Genomic DNA, 20,465 nt, shown 5'->3' with positions numbered 1-20,465 from the left:
TAAGGTCGGAGAAGTATTGTGCTCTAGCAGACTTTACTGCTTCCTGGTATTTGAGAAGATTGTTTCTCAGAATTTCGAAGGAAATTTGAAGCTTGTCACATTTCCATCTCCTTTCTGATTTTCTGCACTCCCTTCTTAGGGCTTTGGTGGTGTTATTGAGCCACGGCCGACCTTTGGGCTTAGGCTTTTTCATTTTAAGGGGAGCGATAGAATCCAGGATGGAAGAGCAAGTGATATTAAATAAAGAGGCGAGATCCTCAGTGCTGAGATGGGGGGGAGAGGCCTCAATAGTGCAGATGTTGGGGGCAGCTGTGAGAGCCTCGGAGAATTTACTGGCAGTCAATGAATTTATGTCGCGGGAGTAGCGAACAGGGAAATGAGATTTTGCGGGAGATAAAGGCAGAGATGCGTCAAAAATGATAGCGCTGTGGGCCGATAGACGGGCTTCAGTAGTGAAGCAAGATGGCTCCGACCAGGGACAGTGATTCGGTTTAATCACTTGGAATGTCTTGGAATATTTAGTGTGGAATTCGTTGCTCTCAGCAGATGTTCTTTCATCTTTACATCAATAATTAATGAAAATAGATCAGCTGGTGGAAAATTGCAGAGATTCTAAATTAAAAAATAAAAATGCTGGAAACTCTCAGGTCAGAAAGTATGTGCAGAGATTGAAATAGATTGAGCGTTTTAGATAAGGATTTAGAACACTAAAATGATCAGTGTTTCTCTCGCCACAGATGCTGCCTGACCTGAGTGTTTCCAATATTTCCCACTTTTGTTTCAAATTTCCACCATCTGCAGTTTATTATTATTTTCAGTTATAATTCTGTACTTACTGTCTGAATCATGTACAACGCTGTCCCACACAGACAAGCCCATCTGTTAAACTGCAACTCCAAGTACTGAAAATCACAGCACAGTGTTATAAACTAAACTAACCTAAATCCTTTATGTTGAAGGTGCATTTTACTCTGAGCTGCTCCTGTTAGTACAACAGAAACAAGATTGGAACACAACCTTCCAGAAGTAGTGATACAGGTGTGATTGACACCTTGGCCCCAACTTTGTGGTGGAACTCAGCAGGTCAGTCGGCATCTGTGGGAAGAATGGACAGGTAACATTTTGGGTCGGGACTTTTCATCAGTCTGAAGGAGGGTCCCAACCTGAGATATACCTCCTGCCCATTCCCTCCACAGTTGCTGCCTGAGTTCCTCCAGCACTGTGTGTTTTATTCAAGATTCCAACATCTGCAGCCTCTTTTGTCTCTATTTGTCACAATTCTGCACCAGCATCAGACGGCTTACATTGCAAAACCCCTGTGTTCTGAAATTCTTCTCTGAAGTCTCTCCATCGCTGTTCCATCAGGATGTCATCTGACCTAATCTTTTCTTTTGTTGCCTGGTGCTCAATAAGTACTCGGGACCGTGCTGTCTCATTAACGGTGCCAATTTAAAGCTCATGGCAGCAAGGTGGGGACTTTCAAATCATTGACCTACAGGTTCATGAACAGCTTCTTCCCAACAACCATCAAGCTCTTGAACACTGCACAACACTAACCTCAGTAACAATTATCTTCTATGGACTGTGACTTTGGTTGCGCAACAGACTTTGCACTACTAGTTACAAGAGCAAACATTGCCAGGTATTCCTAATGTGCAGAATGATTAGTTTAGTTTAGTTTTAGTTTTACTTTAGTTTAATTTATTGTCATGTGTAGGTAGCAAGGTGCAGTGAAAGGTTTTTGTTGAGTTTCCCTACTGGAATTGAAATAAACTGAATAAGTAGCCAAACAAAATCTGAGCTCCATGCATGGCAGACACCTTGCATCTTGTGGAATCTTTTGAGGTTGAACATTAATCTCCAGGGCTGTGCTATAGACAACTCAGAAATGAAAAATACAAGATGGTTACACAAAACACAAAGTGCGGCAGTGTGGTAGAGTTGCTGCCTTACAGCGCTAGAAACCCGGGTTCGATCCTGACCACGGTGCTGTCTGTACAGAGTGTTCTCCCTGTGATCAACATAGCTGCTGGAGATGCCCAGTCTGGAGAAGACCGGCAGGAAAACTCGGTGCTCAGAATCACCACAAATAGGCCAGGGCAAAGTAGATGTTGATGGCTCCAAAGTGGTAGGTCTCATAGGGGAAGCCCAGCATGGTCACCGCTGTCATTTTCAATATTCACACAATTAGGTTGTAAACTACATGAAGATGTGAAGGCATAGAGGATGTTTCCACTGGTGGAAGAGTCTAGGACCAGAGGTCATAGAATTAAAGGGCGCTCTTTTAGTCGGAGGGTATTAATCTGTGGAACTCACTGCCATAGAGGGGGGGCTGTGGAGTGCCAAGTTAATGGATATTTTTAAGGCAGACATAGACAGATTCTAATTTAGAATGGATGGCAAGGGTTCTGGGGAAATAGAATTAGGAGGCAGAGATCAGCCATGGTTCAATGGCGGAGTGGACTCGATGGGCTGAATGGCCGAATTACTACTCCTGTAATTTGTAAACTTGTGAAGATTATAAGGCGCTGTTCCTACTCCTGGCGAATCTACTATGCACCCTTTCCATCTTAAAGACATCCCTCGGTAGCCTGGCGACCAGACCTGTCCACAGTGTGGCCTCGCCATCTGACCGTGACGCCATGCCCGTGCATGATGTAATGCCCCGGAGTACGTGACGTAATGTTTGGCTATGACGACATGAGGGGGGTGACGTGAGGCTCCGGTTTTTCTCCGATTGGGCCGCCGTGCGTGACGTCGGCCTGCCCACGTGGTGGGGCTCCCTGAATGCCGCGGCAAAGATGGCGGCGCCCATGCGGCGGTAGTGGCGTGTGATTGTGAGGCCGCTGGACCAGCTCTGAGCCATGAAGGACGGGCCCGGCCGGCACCGAGCCGGCAACACTTTCCGGGTGAGCGGCCTGCACACTCCAGCCGATCTCAGACCTTCCTCCTCGCCCGGATCTCCCGCACCTTGTCCGGACGCTCTCTGACCCCTCACTATCTCATTCCCTCCCCAGTCCCAATCCGGCAAGACCGCCCTCCGGCGCTCCCCACCACCCCCCGGGCTATCCCCTCTACCTCCCCCTCTCTCCCTACACCCCACTTCTTCTCTCCGCCCCCCATCCCCCATCTCTCAACAGGTCTCCATCTCCTCCCAGGGCACCCCCCTCCCCCATTCCAAGGCGACACTCTTTGCCTCCCCGGGACTCCTCTCCACACCCCCCGCCGCCTGTTTCCCCCCCGGGGCTCCCATTCCCTCCTGTGGGCTTCAGGTGTTTCATTCCCATTAAAATAAGCACATATAATGTTGCAAACTCGGTGGGTAGAGAACCAGGCAACAATTTAGGTGCGAGGCAGGCAGGTTGTGTAGAACCAGAGATTATAGATTTAGGGTAAGAAGGGAAAGAATTAATAGGAAGTTGAGGTGAAACGTTTTCTCACAGGGTGGTGGGTATATGGCACACCTTCAAGAGGAGGTACAATAACGACATTTAAAAGAGGCTTGGGCAGGTAAATGGATGGGAAAGGTTTAGAGGGATCTGGGCCAAATGCAGGTAGATGATGTTTGCAAAGGTAGGCATCTCAGCGCACACAAACAACTTGGGTCAAATTGCCCGTTTCTGTGCTATGTGTCTCTATTAACACACACTCGAGACAAAAGATTTCTGTCCTATCCATGTGCCTGTCCAATGGTCTTTTGAAGTTATTATTGTATTGTCTCAACTGCTCTTGCAGCTCATTCTATATATCCCTCCCGCCTTGAACCTGATTTGTTAAGTTAATACATTCTGAGTATCTATCAGGTAACTCCCATAAAGTCTTTAAATACACCCTTTCCCTTAGGGAGTATCTTCTGTGTGAGACACCAGAGAATTTGTTAGACGGCAAGATTCTAGGCTTGAAACCTTGTTGCCGCTAGAAAAATTGTTTTAGGTCAGTGTTTTTGTTTCACTGAGTACTGAGTGATCAGGTATTTTTGTAATTTCACTTCTTCCTGTTAACAGTTTCTCACCTTTTCGGAACGATTGGCAAATGTGAATATCGATATAATCCATCGGATTGACAGGACGGGCGACGATGCTGAGGTAAGATGTCAGGTGCTGGCATTAGTTTATGATAAATGATGGCGTGTGGAAGGATCCTGGTCCCAGTTCCGGCCGCAAGCCTGTCCCTTTCCTAACGGCTGGCGTTCCGGATACCAATCCCTGCTCCAGTTGCAAACCTCCCTGGGTTACGAACCCCACTCAACTTCCACTGTGGATCTCTGGATCGCTCTCATAACCAATGAGCGAGCTACATGCCAAGCCATCAGAACTTCCAGATCATTGACGTTTTACCGGTACTGGGGATAGAGAGAAATTGTTCCAGTTTGTGTGGGGATCCAGAACCTGGGGTGATGGAACAAAGTTCTTTGCAAAAAGAAACAAGGGACATGAAGAGATTATTTTAGTCAGCAAGTGATAGAGGACAAAACACTCTTCCAGGGTGAAAGTGAAGGGCTGTGCAGTTGTAGCATTCAGAGGAAGCTGGACAAGTATGTGAAAAAAAATAATTTGTGAAGCTGTGGGGTGTGGAAGTGAGAGCAGCTGGGTTACTCTTGGGCAGAACTGATACGAACTCGGTGGGCAGAGTGGTTCAAGAAAAGATAGAGCAGGTAGTCTGCATTTGGGGGGGGGGGGCAGATTTCCTGGGATCTGGGAAGTCACTGGGATTGTGATGTGAAACTTGCTTGTCGTTTAAAAAGAATTGAAATGAACGCAGATTTCCTGGGATCTGGGAAGTCACTGGGATTGTGATGTGAAACTTGCTTGTCGTTTAAAAAGAATTGAAATGAATGCTGTGCTTGCTTCCTCAGGATGTTGAAACCTATTTTTATGAAGGGCTGGAGAAATGGAGAGATCTGAATTGCACGGAACACTTTGGTATGGCTTATTACTCGCAACCTTCCATTAGCGGCATGTTCATTATTAAGTTTCAACTTAAAAATGTTGCCTCAGGATCTAGATCAGCTGGGAAAGTGGGCTAAGGAAGAGCGGACAGAATTTAACTAGGACAAATGTGAGGTCGTTTTGCCAAGATCAAAATGTATTAAAAGTAATCCGGAACATTAGAACAATAGAAATAAAAAGTTGTCTAACAAATAAGCTAGTGTGGTATTGTTAAAGTTCTGAGCGTGCTGGATTATTGGAGTTTTATTGTATAATCAGTGATTTGTTTTGGTGTAATTATGTTGCACTCTTAGTACCGAACCATTGTTTATTGCTTTTGAAGGAATCAGAGTTGGGGTGTGTAGGTGGCACTAAACGAAGGTATGCCAATGATGGATGGTACACGGATAGGGAAGGTTTAGCGGGATATGGGGCAAACGTGGTCGTTCTGACTCTCCCGCGTATGCCCATGATTGTGTAGAGCAGGTGGGAGCCGCAGGTTAGCCGTCTGCTTCTTGCATTAACCTGTTGTATACAAGTTGTTTGTGAATATTGACTCAGCCTAAATGTTTCAGGTTGATGACCTTTCTTCAGATTTGTTCAAAATTTTAAGCGTCAGCAACTTAAAATGTGGACTTGGCTTCTATCTCCAGGGATGCTGCCCCACCTGCTGATCACTCCCAACATGAACTGTTCTTTCAGATCCTGCTGTATTTGTTCTTGTGACCAGTTAAGCTGATTGAGGGGAAAATACCAGGCAGATTTAACCCACCCCCCCCTCTCTTTTTTTCAAAAACAGTTACATTTCGCAAAGACGTTGTGGGAAAATGTCAGTCTTTCAATCAGCTGGTCTACCATCAAAATGCAGTGGTTGAAAGCTTGAAGATCCATCTTCAAATCAAGAACAGCATGGCCCATCAACCTTTGCTGGAGTAAGCTCTGAATGTACAGGATTAGCTGTTTTTTTGCAGTGCACGCGCTCAGTTTCGTGGTGCACCTTACATTTAACCTGTTATATATATGTGTTAACTCCATCTATCCTCCCAGCCTCTGACTATCTCCACCATTCTATCCCCACTAGTCTCCATCTGCTCATCAAACCCTCCTCACCTGGATCCACTGATGCATTGAACACAATCGTGTGTTTTGGTCAAGATTCCAGTACCGCAGTTCCTCGTGTCTTCACCGATCCCTTGCCAGCTTCTTCCTCACCCCTTCCCTTACCTCCTTTTACCAGCTATCTCCCCTTTACAATTTCAGCCCTGGCACAGGCTTCTGACTTGAAACGCCAACTATTCCTTTGCTTCTACAGATAATATTCAACCCACTGAGTTCCGCCAGCAACTTTGGTCTGCTTCAGATTCCAGAATCAGCAGTCTCGTGTATCTCTGTCTCATGTAACCCTGTGCGGGCTGCTGCTGTGTGATGATTTGGATGTGTTTCTGTATTACAGCTTGGTGGTGCAGCTGGCCAGGGACCTGCAGGCAGATTTCTATCCTCACTTCAGAGACTTCTTTGTGATCATTACCTCCCTGTTAAACACCCAGGACACAGAGGTGCTGGAATGGGCTTTCACCTGCCTCTCCTACCTGTACAAGTACCTCTGGAGGCTGCTGGTAAAAGATATTACCGACATTTACAGGTATTTATTCCTTATAATCACACTTCTGGCTCTTAGTTTTGCCTTGACTGTGCCAGCATTTCTACTTTTTTTGCAATTAACGTGGGAGAGGAATGAGAATATAACATTTGCTCTGCAAGATTCAGTGTGCTTTTTGTCAACGTCTTTTATTTTAATCGTGAATTAATGTAAATATTTCCTTATTCCACGATATTATTTTCAGTGTCCTTTATGGCTCTTGCTGAAATACTCTGGGATTGCTAATTCAACATTGCTGTTTTATTCCTAGTTTGTACAGTTCGCTGTTGTGCCACCGTAAAGAACACATCCGACGCTTCGCAGCTGAAAGTTTTGCTTTCTTAATGAGAAAGGTGAGTTGATCTTGACACTTTTTCTTGGCTTAACGGTATCGGAGCCAAGGCTGGCTTGCCAGTTCTCCGACCGCAGGACCCTCGAGTCTCATTGTATCCGGAGCGATTTGCTGCTCAACTTCTGATGTGATTTGGTCAACCACTGTGATGTGGGACTGGATATGGAGACAACCTCTAACTGGGTAAGAGAAGCAGACTATTAGTGAATCAAGTTTAATCTAGTTCATTCCTGACAACAGCTTTTTGTCCTCGTCATTCCTTCCCCCCCCCCCCACCCTCACTGTAATTACAAATTGTTGTAAATTAGTTTGAAACTCTTTGAAGAGAGAGTTTAAAAGGACTTTCATGGAAATATGTGTCTGCTTTCAAGTGTGAAATCTTGTCTTGTACATTTGCAGGTTCCTGATCACAGCGCTCTTTTCGACCTCGTGTTTGCTGACCTTGAGGCACACCGAGCCAAGGCCGAAGGGGTGGGACAGCTGCTGTTCGAAATGTGCAAAGGCGTTCAAAACGCCTTCCACTCCTGTGCAGCCAAGGTAATGTTTTAATTAGTTCGGATGGCTGTGTTTTCTTAAAAGATTGCTCACTCGTTGGTAGACACGAAATGCTGGAGTAACTCAGTGGGTCAGGCAGTATCTCTGGATTAAAAGGAGTAGGTGGCGTTTTGGGACGGGACCCTTCTTCAAACTGATTTGACCTCACCTATTCCTCTTCTCCAGAGTTGCTGCCTAACCTGTTGAGTTACTCCAGCACTTTGTATTTGTCTTCGGTATAAACCAGCATCTGCAGTTCCTTCCTACTTCATTTGTTAGTATTGGTTTATCATTGTCATGTGTACCGAGAATCAGTGTCAAACTGGTTACGTGCCAATCAGCCAAATCATACCATACAAGAATATAATGAAGGCATGCACAATGAACCTACCTACAGGTCAGAGGGTACTGAAGCACCTGGAGAAAGCCCCATGTGGTCATCAGGAGAGCAAGCACACCGTTTGTTGATGCGCTAGTGGTACATAGTACCAATAACACTGGGGATCAGCATCAACGCCAGGGCAGCAGAGCAGTGTGTCGGCAGTAATAACCTGAGGCATCACAAAATGCTGGAGTAACTCAGCAGGTCAGGCAGCACCTAGGAGAGAGGGAATGGGTGACGTTTCGGGTCGAGACCCTTCAGTCTGAAGAAGGTCTCGACCTGAAACGTCACCCATTCCCTCTCTCCTAGATGCTGCCTGAGTTACTCCAGCATTTTGTGATACCTTCAATTTGTACCAGCATCTGCAGTTATTTTCCTACGGCAGTAATAACCTTGTGTGCTGACTCTTTACTGCTCTATCCACCTGTGACTTCATTTTCAGGGAACTGTGCACCTATGCTCCTGGATCCCTCTGCTCTACGACACTCCCCAGAGACCTACCACTCACTGAAGTGGTACTCACTCTGTTTTGATTTACCAAAATGCATCACCTTACACTTATCTTCATTAAACGTTGTTAGCCATTACTCGGCCCATTTGCCCAGCTGATCAAAGGTCCTGTTGTAATTTTTGATTTCTTATAGGGGATTTAGTTTTTCTTTTAGCCAGCTGCTTGTTGCAGGATATGTGATTGGTGAGTTTGTTTCCTTTGCTGCAGGTTTTCCCCATCATCTTGCAAAAGCTGGGGCCCGTTGCCGAGGCGACCACGGTGCTTCCATGGGATGTCGTTTGTGAAGCAGTTGGCCACATGGCCAAGTTATGTGCTGCCTACGCCCATAAAGAACACCTTGAAGTCCTGTGGAACTGTTTACAAGTAAGTTGTGATGAAAGATACTGCCATCTGGGTATTTCTCTACAGTATTTTGTTATGTTATTAATTTAGTTTGAAAACGGGCCCTTCGGCCCACCAAGTCCACGCCAACCACAATCGCCCGTATACTAGTTCTATCCTAGATACTAGGGACCGACTCACCCATTGATCCAGCATCTGCTGTATTTTGTGTCTCTACTGTTTGGGTGTTGGTTGGGAAACATGCAACAGGTTTTCTGTAGCAGTCACCAAGATTTAAAAAGTAATGTTAGGATATGGAAGATTGTAAAAGTTGCTTTAGAAATTTATCCTCCTTTACTGCCTTTTTAAAAAATCCTTAAGACTATTACAAGAATTTACACTGGTAATACTTGAGTACGGTATATCCCTTTACATTATATATTAGTCACGCAGGCAACTGCAAAATAATCCTTTGATAGACAATAGGTGCAGGGGTAGGCCATTCGGCCCTTCGAGCCAGCACCGCCATTCAATATGATCATGGTTGATCATTCTCAATCAGCACCCCGTTCCTGCCTTCTCCCCATACCCCCTGACTCCGCTATCCTTAAGAGCTCTATCTAGCTCTCTCTTGAATGCATTCAGAGAATTCCACAGATTCACAACTCTCTGACTGAAAAAGTTTTTCCTCATCTTCGTTCTAAATGGCCTACCCCTTATTCTTAAACTGTGGCCCCTGGTTCTGGACTCCCCCAACATTGGGGTCATGTTCTTTATTTTTTTGGAAAGGAATGATTTAAGATGAATAATAAGCCATGCTGTGTCTTGACCCAGTGCAAGAATATTTTCCATAACTAAGGACTAAGCTGTGGGCATTTGTGGCTTTGACAGGGGTGTATCGTGGACCTCCAAGATCGAGTCGACCCTGAGGACCCTCGTCGAGTCTCGGATCACATCCACCGCTTGTTGCAGACTTTCATCGTGCTGCTGGAGGCTCAGCAGGGCTCAAAGGTTCCCCATCCCAGTGCGGTCTGTGAGGTGAGGCCGGCAATGCGAGACGGGCTGCTCGGGGCAGGGCTGTTCATCAGCTGAAGCTTTGTCACGATTCAGCTGCTCCACCCACCCCCATCCTTCACATCACTAATAGCCCTCACTGCATGAGTCCCATTGCCCCTTTACGGGAGCCAAAAGTGTTTTATTGTCCTATGACCTGAAACTTGGCAATGAAATTTGTACTTGTAGCAGCTGAACAGGTCTGTGCTCAATAGATAATATAATAAACAAGCAAAAACAATGTCGATAAATAAAATCCCAGTATAATGCAAAAGCAAAATAAAGCCAAAGGTTCCCAGTGAACTACGGGCAGTCAGTTTAGTGTGGAGATACAACGTGGAAACAAGCCCTTTGGCCCTCCAAGTCTGTGATGACCAACGATCACCCGTTCACTAGTTCTGTCATACACCCTTTTGGCAATTTACCGAGAGTAATGATCCTACAATTAATTAGGTTAATTAATTGACATATTAATTAACACGTTTGGAAAGGTGTGAGGAAACCAGAGCACCAGGAGAAAACCCACACGTACAGACCCTGTACAGACAACACCCGTAGTCAGGATCGAACCTGGGTTTCTGGCGTCATAAGGCAGCAACTCTACCACTGTTCCATTTGCCGCTGTTCATAGTTCGCTGGAGTTTGTAGTGTTCAATAGCCTGATGGTCGTTGGGAAGAAAGATTCCTTGGCCAGTTACCGAGCAGTTTGCACTCACCAATCTCTGCGCATATAATCTGGATGTGAGCAAAAACCTGCGAACGAGTGATCCATCTTCCGCTCTTTTTTGCCACCTACGCGTTCTGGTTAGTCATCCTGTAATCACAAGCGGTTTTTGCCTGCTTGTTGTTATTTCCCAATGACATGAAGGAGGCCGTTCAGCCCATTGAGACTGTGCTAGTCTCAAGCAAGCATATCAATCCCACTTGCCCCACGTACTTCCTGTAACCTGTTCTCTCTCACATACCCACTAAATCCACTCTGATTCCACTACATCAGGGCTGATTTGCAGCAAACAATTAATGTTCCGATTTGCAGCAAACAATTAATGTTCGAATTTGCGTGTCTTTGGAAAATGGATGAAACTGGTGCAGACGCACGGAGAATGTGCACACTCCACGTGAACGGCACCTGAGGTCATGATTGTACTCGGGTTTCTGATCTGTGAGGCAGCGGCTCTGCCTGCAGTGGTGCCCGTTGATGGTTTTGTCTGAACCCCTATATGTTTCAAGGCCTCCCCTTCTGTACCATGTCCGCTCTGAAAACCGCTACTGCTTTGTGTCTTTATGCCTCCCGCGGGAGATTATTCCTTCCTGTGTGGAACGAACCGTGCGTCTTCTTCACTCTCCCTCTCTGGTTTGTCTCTCAGACTCTGCTCCTGATGTTGCCGGGCGCACAGATGGAGTTGCCGTGCCGCAGGGCTCTGCTGAAGACTGTCTCCGCACTCCTGATGGCTGAGAACATTTCTCTGCCGGATTCACTGATTGAAGAAACTGCTAGAAAGGTATTTAACGCTTGTTGTCGACAAGCAAAGTCCTGCAATATACTCTGACTGGGTTCAGTTCTAAGATCAGGGTCTGGTCATTATGACCGTTGAGCTATCCAGTCAGTCACTCATGCACATTGTTACTGCTCAATTCTGCTGTGCCTCTTGTACCAGCTTTGATTCCATTCATCTCAATGAAATACATGTCACTTTTATTCTTTTAAACAAGGTGCTATGTGGTGGGCTGGGCTGGAAAGTTAGTTCAGATGGGATACAGTCTTGTTATAGAATTGGCTTGATGGTGAGAGATAGAGGGTGGTGATAGAGTCGGGAGGTCTCTATCAAGCAGTATACCACGGGGATTGATGCTGGCTCCACTGTTGTTGGGAGGGATATGGGCCAGGTGCAGGCAAGTGGGACAACTTGGTCAGCATGGAGGAGTTGGGCCAAAGGGCCTGTTTCTGTGCTGTGTAGCTCTATGACAATGGTAGCAGAATGGTAGCAGTGCTCCTCAGCCACTGGGTCTCCACACCTAACCCTGTACGTGTCCCGACCTGAAACATCTTCTATCCATGTTCTCCAGAAATGCTGCCTGACCCACTGAGTTACTCCAGCACTTTGTCATTTTAAATGAACGAGCATCTGCAGTTTCTTGATCCTATCTTCTTAACCATTTCTACTTATTGGGCCCAAGTTTCCCCATCCGTTGGTGTATCTGAATTCTCTCATCCCCTAGACCGTTGTAATAAATCCCCTCTGTAACCCATGCACGACCAGGACGTTAATTGTATTGTATCAGTCCTAGAATGTACACAGTTCTACTGGCACATCCTATGCAGATCTGCCAAATTGCTTGCCATCCTCAAAACCCCTCAACTGTGCATCATGTGCATCCAGCCCAGATGCAGGGTCTCAACCTGAAACCTCGATCGTCCCTTTGCCTCCACAAATGCTGCTTGACTCTCTGAGTTTCTCCTGCCTGTTTTTGCTCCAGATTCCAGTCTCTCGTGTTTCCAACTGTGCGTCTTGTTCTGTGGCTTCAGACCCATTGCTGGCCACTGTCCCTCTAATCCTCACTTCACTTGGGGTTGTGAATGTTGTGTGTACATATTCCCATCGATGTTAAACCGTTACGCTGAGAACAATGCTTTTCACTCGTCTCTTGGCTTATGGAACTTGAATTCCGTGTCCATTTTCTTCCACAGGTTTACAGCAGTGAGTTTGAAAGAAGCTTGATTCTGGAGTTCTCCGAGGCGATGTTTGATATGGACAAGTTTGAACAGGTGAGTATTTGCAACAAGGAGCTTTCACTTCATAGAAATGGATGGTGTCCAGTTCCAGGTCTGGCACCAGTGCAGCTATTTTGAGCTTTAGTTTGGTTTAGAGACACAGCATGGAAACAGGCCCTGCAGCTCACTGAGTCCGCGCCGACCGACGTCCACCCGTACACGAGCTCTATCCTACGCACTAGGGACAATTACAGAAGCCAATGATCCTACAAGCCTGCATGTATTTGGAGTGTGGGAGAAAACCGGAGCACCCGGAGAAAATCGGGTCACAGGGAGAACGTACAAACTCAGTACAGACAGCACCGGTAGTCAGGATCGAACCCGGGTCTCTGGTGCTGTCAGGCAACAGCTCTTCCACTGTGCTTCCCCTTCTTCAGGACTGCTTTGCCAACTCATTCACAGGGTGTGTGTTTGGGCCAGCCTGGCAATTGTACCTCTACTCGGAGAGTAAAGTATGAATGAACGGTTGATTTGTGTCTGCAGGCACGTTGTCCCAAACTGTGCGGTGCAGAGTTCCCTCGGAGCATTAATGAGCCAGAGGGTTTCACAAAATCGTGACTGACACTAGTTTTTTTCATCTCTCAGATTTATTTGGGTTTGGTGGCTATCGCTCTGACGAATGAGTATTTATATTCTCAGATTTTCAGTCAAGTAACAGGTGGATCTGTGGAATTTCCCACGTTGTAAATGTGCTCCTCAGTCATTCTTGTGCATAACCATCACTTCATATTTCTTGAGGATGCAGAGCAAGGGTTTTAAAAAAAAGTTTTTTAAGAGACTAAACACAGTGGAATGTAGTAAATCACAATTCTCTCTGGAGAAGATGCCTGGGCTAGGGGGTATTTACTAGAGGGAGAAGTTAGACAGACTCTGAAACGCCGGAGGTTGAGGGGAGACCTGATAGAAATATATGAAATTATGAGAGGCGTAGGCAGGCAGAACATTTAGAAATATCAAGGACTAGAGGGCATAGCTTTAAAGGGAGAGGGGCAACGTTTCACAGGGTTGTACGGGGCAGGTTTTGTTTACACACAGATTGGTGGGTGCCTGGGATGTGCTGTCAGGGGTGATGGTGGAGGCAGATAAGATAGTGGCATTTAAGAGACTTTTGGACAGGCACATGGATATGCAGTGAGTGAAGGGATACGGATTATGTGCAGGCAGATAAGAATTGGTCTTGACATCATGATTGGAATTGTGGGTTGAATGGCCTGTCCTTGTGCTGTGCTGTTCTTTATAAGGTACAGATCACTTTCCTGACCTGATTATTTCGAGCGATCTTTGCTTTCTTCCTGAATTCCCGCCACTTCCCTACTTTGCTTTGGTCCCTCCTGTCAAGTGGAACGCACATGGATGATCCTGTTCTGCTGATTGTCGTTGATTTACAGCTCCTGCTGCCGAGCTTGATGCAGTACGTGGGGGAGAGTCTACGGTACGTGGGGGAGAGTCTACGGTACGCGGGGGAGAGTGTTGCTGCGGGCGACACCTTGGCCAGGGAGGAAACGCTGGGACTTCTGGTGAAACTTATTCTGACCAAAGCCAAGCCCCCGAAGGACGGATCGATGGCCTTTGAAAAGTATCCTCTCCTCTTCCCAGGACGGCAGCAAGTGTCTACACGGTATGTGGTGACCCACGTTATCAAAACCGGGCCAGAATGTGAACTGCCTCCTGCTTACTGCTTGCCCACTGTGAAATGAAAGACTCATCGAAAGCCTGACTTGGGGTAGATGGATTGGGAGGCAACTCAGGTGGGATATCAGAAGGGGGCTAAATGGTCTCGGTATGTTCTGTGAAAAGCGTTGATGGTGTTTGGTGTAAACGCACAGCATGCAAAGTCTGGGGAGGCCAAGTATTGATCCATTTAACTTGGCTCGCGTGCACCTAAACCTTGTGTATACCTCTTGCAGCTCGGGTGGTGGAAGAGGGACTGGCGGAGCCTTGGATTACATCCTGTCTCTACTGCAGCTCCGCGAGGATGGCAGTGTATCCGATCTGGAACAGAGCTGGGGTGCTCTCATCGTTCTCCCCCATCTCAGGTGAGAAACGGCACTTCCGGTTATCCTAGTTCTGCAGCTTAAAGTTTAGTTTAGTTTATTGTCATGAGGTACAGTGAAAAGCCTTTATTGTTGCGTACTATCCAGTCAACGAAAAGACTACGTGATTAAAATAAGGCTGTCCACAGTGTGCAGATGCGGGATAAAGATTTAGAAGAGTGGATCAATTGTAATGAATGTCAGCAGATCCACCTATGGGACCAGCACGCAGAGATTCACCTGGCTTTGAATGAAGTTGTGCCGCGTACAGAGGAACTCCAACACACGGGGCTGCCTGTCGCTGTGCTCCAAATCTGTGGTTGGACAGCTTGGGCCTTGGCTCAGCAACACCTCTGGAACATTAGTCTTCATGTTGCAGCCTTTATACCACTAAGGAGAGGTGCAAGCACCATGGGACCAGATGTCATGTAAAATTGGCCTGCAGGTGAACTGACCAGTGCAGCTGTGGTGAATTCATGCAACCTGCACGGTTTTCCTCCGCCATGTCCTGCTTTTACCTTTTCATCTCCGGCCTCACCTTTGCACCATGTTTTAATCTGTCACACAGGCCGTTGGAAACGGAAAAGGTCTTGGCTCCGGTTAACTTGTTGCTGGATCGCCTTCTGAATGCTTGTGAACAAAGTGGCTCCATTAATGAAGGTCAGTGTGCTGTTCTCACACCGCGGTGGAGAGCAATGGGCTTTGTATGTTTACTTCAGGAAGTCGTGAGATAATGAAAGCTGCCATATAACTAGAAATAATGTCTCTCCCTTTCTCCTTTCTCCTTTCTCTCTTCTTTCACCTTTCTCTTCTCTTTCTCCTTTCTCCCTTTCTCTTTTTCTATTTCTCTCATCACTTTCTTTATCTCTCTCTCCCCTTTCTTTCTTTCTCCTCTTTCTTTCTCCTTTCTCTTTCTCCCCCTTTTCATTTCTTACCTGCTCATTCCACTGTGTACAACTCTCTCTCGTCTCAATCTCTGGCATCTCCCAAATCAGGCCCCTCCTCATTTTGTCCGCTCTTAACCTGCCTGAAAACTGCTGTTCTAATTCGGTGAGGGGATGATCCACATCACCAGTGGGTCAGGGCAGAATATTGAGAGATGTTTTGTGCAAGACTGCGGGTGGTGTTTTTGGATGAGCCCAGTGTCTTTCCTGTCTGTGTCCACCTGTAATCCTAAAACGCTCAGTGTGGCTGAGACTGGCGTTCTTCCTATACTTTGTTCCCCATGACGCTACTACCCGTTTCTCACTAGGTTGGATGTACGTCGCCTGTCAAGCAGTCAGCACGCTGCTCAGTCTCACAGAGTCTTTGGAAATTCTCAACTTTCTGCCTGTTGAGTGTGTAAGGAACTTGATGAAGTAAGTACTTTATAGCTTCTGCATCCGGGGTGGAAAGTTTCACACAATGTGCTGGATTAACTCAGCGGGTTCGGAAGCATCTCTGGGGAACATGGGCAGGCGACATTTTGGGTCGATGCCCCTTTTCAATGTCTGAAGAAGGATTCCAACCAAAATGTCACCTATCCATGTCCCCCAGAGAATACCGCCTGACCTGCTGAGTTACTCCAGCACATTGTGCATTTTTTTCTGTAAACCAGCATTTGCAGTTCCTTGTGTCTGGAGCGTTTCAGCCATATGTCCACGAGTTGGGAATTATGGGACCCTTGGGTACAGCTATTAGTGAGATGGTCTGGTAATGTTTAATTTAATTTAGTGATATAGCGTGGAAACAGGCCCTTTGGCCCACCACATCGACCAGCAATCACCCCCGTATACCACTTCTATCCTACACACTCGGTACAATTTACAGAAGCCAATTAATGTGCAGCTATCTGAAATATATGGAGAATTTGAATTGATCCATGAAATGCAAACAACATGCTGGGGTGTTGCAGCACTGCCAGTGGTCAGGTGCTGGAACTCCTTGTCTTAATAATATAGTCCTTTCCCCAGAGTGAAATACTAGAGAGCATTGCTTTACAGTAGAAGAGGAAAGCTTAAAGGAGACTAATGTGGCTACCTGATCAAAAATCAAAGTGCTGGAGGGTCAGGCAGTTTCTGTGGGGGAAATAGACAGACTGTGTCTGAAGAAGGGTCCCAACGCTGAACAATATCTGTTCATTCCCTCCACAGATGCTGCCATACTCACTGATTGCCTCCAGCACTTTGTTTTTGCGCAAAATTCCACCATCTGCAGTTTCTTGAGACTCCACTTTACGCGGCAAAAGGACATGAGTTGTGGGTGCCCTGGAGCATGCTGTCAGGGGTGGTGGTGGAAGCAGATACAATGCTGGCGTTTAAGAGGCACTTAGACAGACAAGTAAACGGGCAGAGAATGGATTATGTACAAGCAACGTGTAGTTTAAATTGGCAACATGGTCGACACAGCCATTGTGGGCCGAGGGACGTACATCTGTGCTGTACTGTTCTATGTGAGGTTTCTCATGAAAATGCAGCAATGGTCTGTTTAGTCTCCGGATAGATTTGCCAGGTCGGCTGCCCACTGTTTCTCATTGTGCTTTTGGCAATTTATTCTTGCAGAAGCTCGCCGGCAGACGTGTCTACCCTCCTGCTGGGCGACCTGTACTACACCCGGTTAACGTTGTGTGGCTGTAAAGACTTGGTCTCACAGGACATGCTGCTCAACCTGTACAAGGAATTGCGACCAAATCTGTCATCAAACGTGTCTAAGGTAACTTTTAATTGTGTTGTTTCTCTCTCCACTGCTGTCTGACCTGCTGAGAGTCTACATTTATTATTGTCACGTGTACTGAGGTACAGTGAAGAGCTGTGTTTTGCATGCTAACCAAACATCAGATACACCTTGCATAGAATCAGCAAATCTTCACCCTTGAACCTTTTTCTCTGCCATCCTTGTAAATTTCAAATTCAAGTACAATTGCAGAGTGTAGAATATGCAGAATGAAGAATATAGTTCTCAGCATTGCAGCGCATGTGTTTACAGAGATAAAGTCCAATGTCTGCCATGTGGGAGAGGTGAATCGGTAAGAGGTGTACCCTAGCTTGTGGAAGGACCGTTCAGAAGCCTGATAACGGAGGGGAAGAAACTGTTCCTATGTCTGGTGGTGAGCGCTCTCAAGCTCCTGTACTTTCTGCCAGATTGGAGTAGGGAGAAGGAGGAATGACCGGGGTGGGAGAAGTCTTTGACAATGTTGGCTGCTTTTCCAAGCTAGGGTGAAGTGTCAATGGTGTCAGTAGTGGGAAGTCTGGTCTGTGTGATGGACTGGATGTTTTCGGCACTTTTGCATTTTATTCAGGTGGATTTGCTCTGAACACTTCGCAATTCTTGTTCCAGGTGACAGAATTTATTTTTTGTTTGTATTTGAGCACATTCTTTAAATCCTACTGCGTGGTCCTGTCACTGTGTGCCTGCTGCCATTCCACTAACCTTGCTGTCTCTTTGTGTAGGTACGCCTCCTGACCCTCAGGATTCTGAATCATTTTGATGTGAAGCTGCCAAAGAGAGTAGAGGTACGTGATTCCTGCATCTCTGCCCAGTGATAACGAGTGGAATGGTGGTGAACTTACTATCCATGTTCCCTGAGACCACTATAGCTCTGAGGTTCATTAAATCAAGCTGGAGTAGAGAATTGTTCTTAACCATAACCTTAACCAGGGGATTGTTGTGAAGATTTGCTGATGTCCTTTAGATAAAGGTGTCTGTTTTCCTTAACTGCTTTGTGACTCCTTAGAATCACACAGCACCGACACAGACCCTTTGGCCCAACAAGTCCATGCCAACCAAGATGCCTCAGCCAGCTGAGTCCTATTTGCCTGCGTGAGGCCCATATCCCTCTCAAACAGCCAATAAAATAAGAACTTGTTTACGTTCAGCTTCTGCAGTAACTTGAGACAAAGCTGTAGTTGTTCCAACTTTTGTGTTGAACATCACGCTGTAATACAGCAAAGAAATGTGCCCTTCTGGCCAACTCGTCCATGCCGACCAATGCGTTTACCTGAACAACTCCAGCCCGACATCAAAGTGGTCAACACTTAAGATAGACACAAAATGCTGGAGTAACTCAGCTGATCCGGCAGCATCTCTGCAGAACAAGGATGGGTGACATTTCAGCCTGAAAAAGGGTCCCGACCCGAAACATCACCCATCCTTTCTCTCCAGAGGTGCTGCCTGACCCAGTGAGTTACTCCAGCACTTTGTGTCCATGGTATAAACCCGCATCTGCAGTTCTCTGTGTCTACATGGTCAACACTTAATACTGTTGAATTAGTGTAAACAGTAAGTGCTTTGCCAGTGACTGCCACATCCTGTGAAGGAATGAATAAAAACTTCTAAAAACAAATTGAATTACATGAAGGGAGACACAAAATGCTGGAGTAACTCAGGGGGACAGGCAGCATCTCTGGAGAGAAGGAATGGGTGACCTTTCAGGTCTAGACCAGAATTACATAAACCGTACAGTCCAGTGAAAGCATTTGGTGTCCAGCTGGTGTCATGGTTTGCAAGTCTTCTTGCTCTTTATGTTTTAATCGAACTTCATCCACATTCCTTTTCGCTTTGTGTTTATTCAGTTGACCTTTATTGCGATAGAAAGTTGCCACACCTGCCCACGTTGGAGTAAACTTCACATCTTACTACTCTCCGGCTGAAACAATTATTTGTATTCTAACATGGATTGATTGGGAGCACAGGATACGGTAGCAGGAATAGGCCATTTAGATTTTGCATCTTGCAAATCTTGGGTGGCAAAGTGACGCAATGGTAGAGTTGCTGCCTCACAGCGTTAGAGGCCCTGGTTCTATCCTGACTATGGGTGCTGTCTGTAGGAGTTTCTGTGTTCTCCCTGTGACCGCTTGGGTTTTTTTCTGGGTGCTCTGGTTTTCTCCCACATTCCAAAGACCTGCAGGTTAATTGGCTTCAGTAGAAATGTACAGGGTGATTGCTGGTCGGAGTGGACTCGGTGGGCCGAAGGGCCTGTTTCTGCGCAATATCTGTATCTCTAAAGTATCTGCCTTGCCATGCAGTGAAGTCTCAGCTGATTGTTGATCTCAGCGCCCCTTTTCTGCACCAGCCCCTGTCCTAAATTCTCTTTAAATCCAAAAATGTGAAATCTTGAACATACTCAGCAACTGAACCTCCAGTCCCCTTGGGCAGTGAATTCCAACAATTTACCATCGACCGAGTGAAGATATTTTGTCTCAGTTCTGTCCTGAATGATCAACTCCTTATAGAAACATAGAAAATAGGTGCAGGAGTAGGCCATTCGGCCCTTCAAGCCTGCCATTCAATATGGTCATGGCATGATCTATTTTGAGACTGTATGTCCTGATTCCAGGCTGACCAAGCAGAGGATTCCTCACTGCTGTAACCATCCTGTTCGGTGGTGTAAAGTTGCATGTTAGTCTTTAGAATTTTTTAATTAAAGAATATCCCGTACCAGGCTTTGTGTAATAAGAAAGGATCAATTAGCTATCTTATTGTGCAAGCCCCTTTTATGAGTGCATCCAAAATATAGTGTAATAAAGGAGGGTTATCGGGTCATTCAGCTCGGAAACAACTCATCCATGCCCTCCAACATGCCCCATTTAAGCTGGTCTCATTTGCCTGCGTTCGGCCCATATCGTTCTAAATCTTTCCTATCCACTTACGTTCAAATGTCTTTTAAATGTTGTTAGACCTTTTTAGACTTTTGAGATACAGTGTGGAAACAGGCCCTTCAGCCCACCGAGTCTGAACCAACCAGTGATCACCCCGTATGCGAGCACTATCCTACACACAACGATTTAGAATTTACAAAAACAAATTAACCTACAAACCTCTACGTCTTTGGAGTATAGGAGGAAACTGGAGAAAACCTACACAGTCACAGGGAGAACGTACAAAGTCTGTACAGACACCACCCGTAGTTGGGATCGAACCCGGGTCCCTGGTGCTGTAAGGCAGCAACTCTACCGCTGCGC

At 46.2% G+C, this 20,465-nt stretch overlaps 1 protein-coding gene across 2 annotated transcripts in view; it reads left to right on the top strand.

Moving 5' to 3' along the window:
- The first annotated feature begins 2,791 nt into the window (after nucleotides 1-2,791).
- utp20 (UTP20 small subunit processome component) overlaps nucleotides 2,792-20,465 on the top strand; it is a 75,537-nt gene continuing 57,863 nt past the window's right edge. The window contains exons 1-17 of one of the 2 annotated variants that reach the window (XM_078417108.1): nucleotides 2,792-2,909; nucleotides 4,005-4,085; nucleotides 4,856-4,922; nucleotides 5,728-5,860; nucleotides 6,382-6,570; nucleotides 6,839-6,920; nucleotides 7,319-7,456; nucleotides 8,554-8,709; nucleotides 9,559-9,705; nucleotides 11,088-11,222; nucleotides 12,410-12,487; nucleotides 13,882-14,111; nucleotides 14,401-14,529; nucleotides 15,095-15,186; nucleotides 15,779-15,884; nucleotides 17,067-17,217; nucleotides 17,955-18,017. In XM_078417108.1, coding sequence (XP_078273234.1) covers nucleotides 2,865-2,909; nucleotides 4,005-4,085; nucleotides 4,856-4,922; nucleotides 5,728-5,860; nucleotides 6,382-6,570; nucleotides 6,839-6,920; nucleotides 7,319-7,456; nucleotides 8,554-8,709; nucleotides 9,559-9,705; nucleotides 11,088-11,222; nucleotides 12,410-12,487; nucleotides 13,882-14,111; nucleotides 14,401-14,529; nucleotides 15,095-15,186; nucleotides 15,779-15,884; nucleotides 17,067-17,217; nucleotides 17,955-18,017 — 2,022 coding nt within the window. In that variant the 5' untranslated portion in view covers nucleotides 2,792-2,864. The remainder of the gene's footprint in view (nucleotides 2,910-4,004; nucleotides 4,086-4,855; nucleotides 4,923-5,727; nucleotides 5,861-6,381; nucleotides 6,571-6,838; nucleotides 6,921-7,318; nucleotides 7,457-8,553; nucleotides 8,710-9,558; nucleotides 9,706-11,087; nucleotides 11,223-12,409; nucleotides 12,488-13,881; nucleotides 14,112-14,400; nucleotides 14,530-15,094; nucleotides 15,187-15,778; nucleotides 15,885-17,066; nucleotides 17,218-17,954; nucleotides 18,018-20,465) is intronic. The other variant, XM_078417109.1, reaches the window with a different exon arrangement.

Source organism: Rhinoraja longicauda, chromosome 20 (genome assembly GCF_053455715.1).
Source record: "Rhinoraja longicauda isolate Sanriku21f chromosome 20, sRhiLon1.1, whole genome shotgun sequence".
Classification (NCBI taxonomy): domain Eukaryota; kingdom Metazoa; phylum Chordata; class Chondrichthyes; order Rajiformes; family Arhynchobatidae; genus Rhinoraja; species Rhinoraja longicauda.
This window is presented reverse-complemented; position numbering and strand designations above follow the sequence as displayed.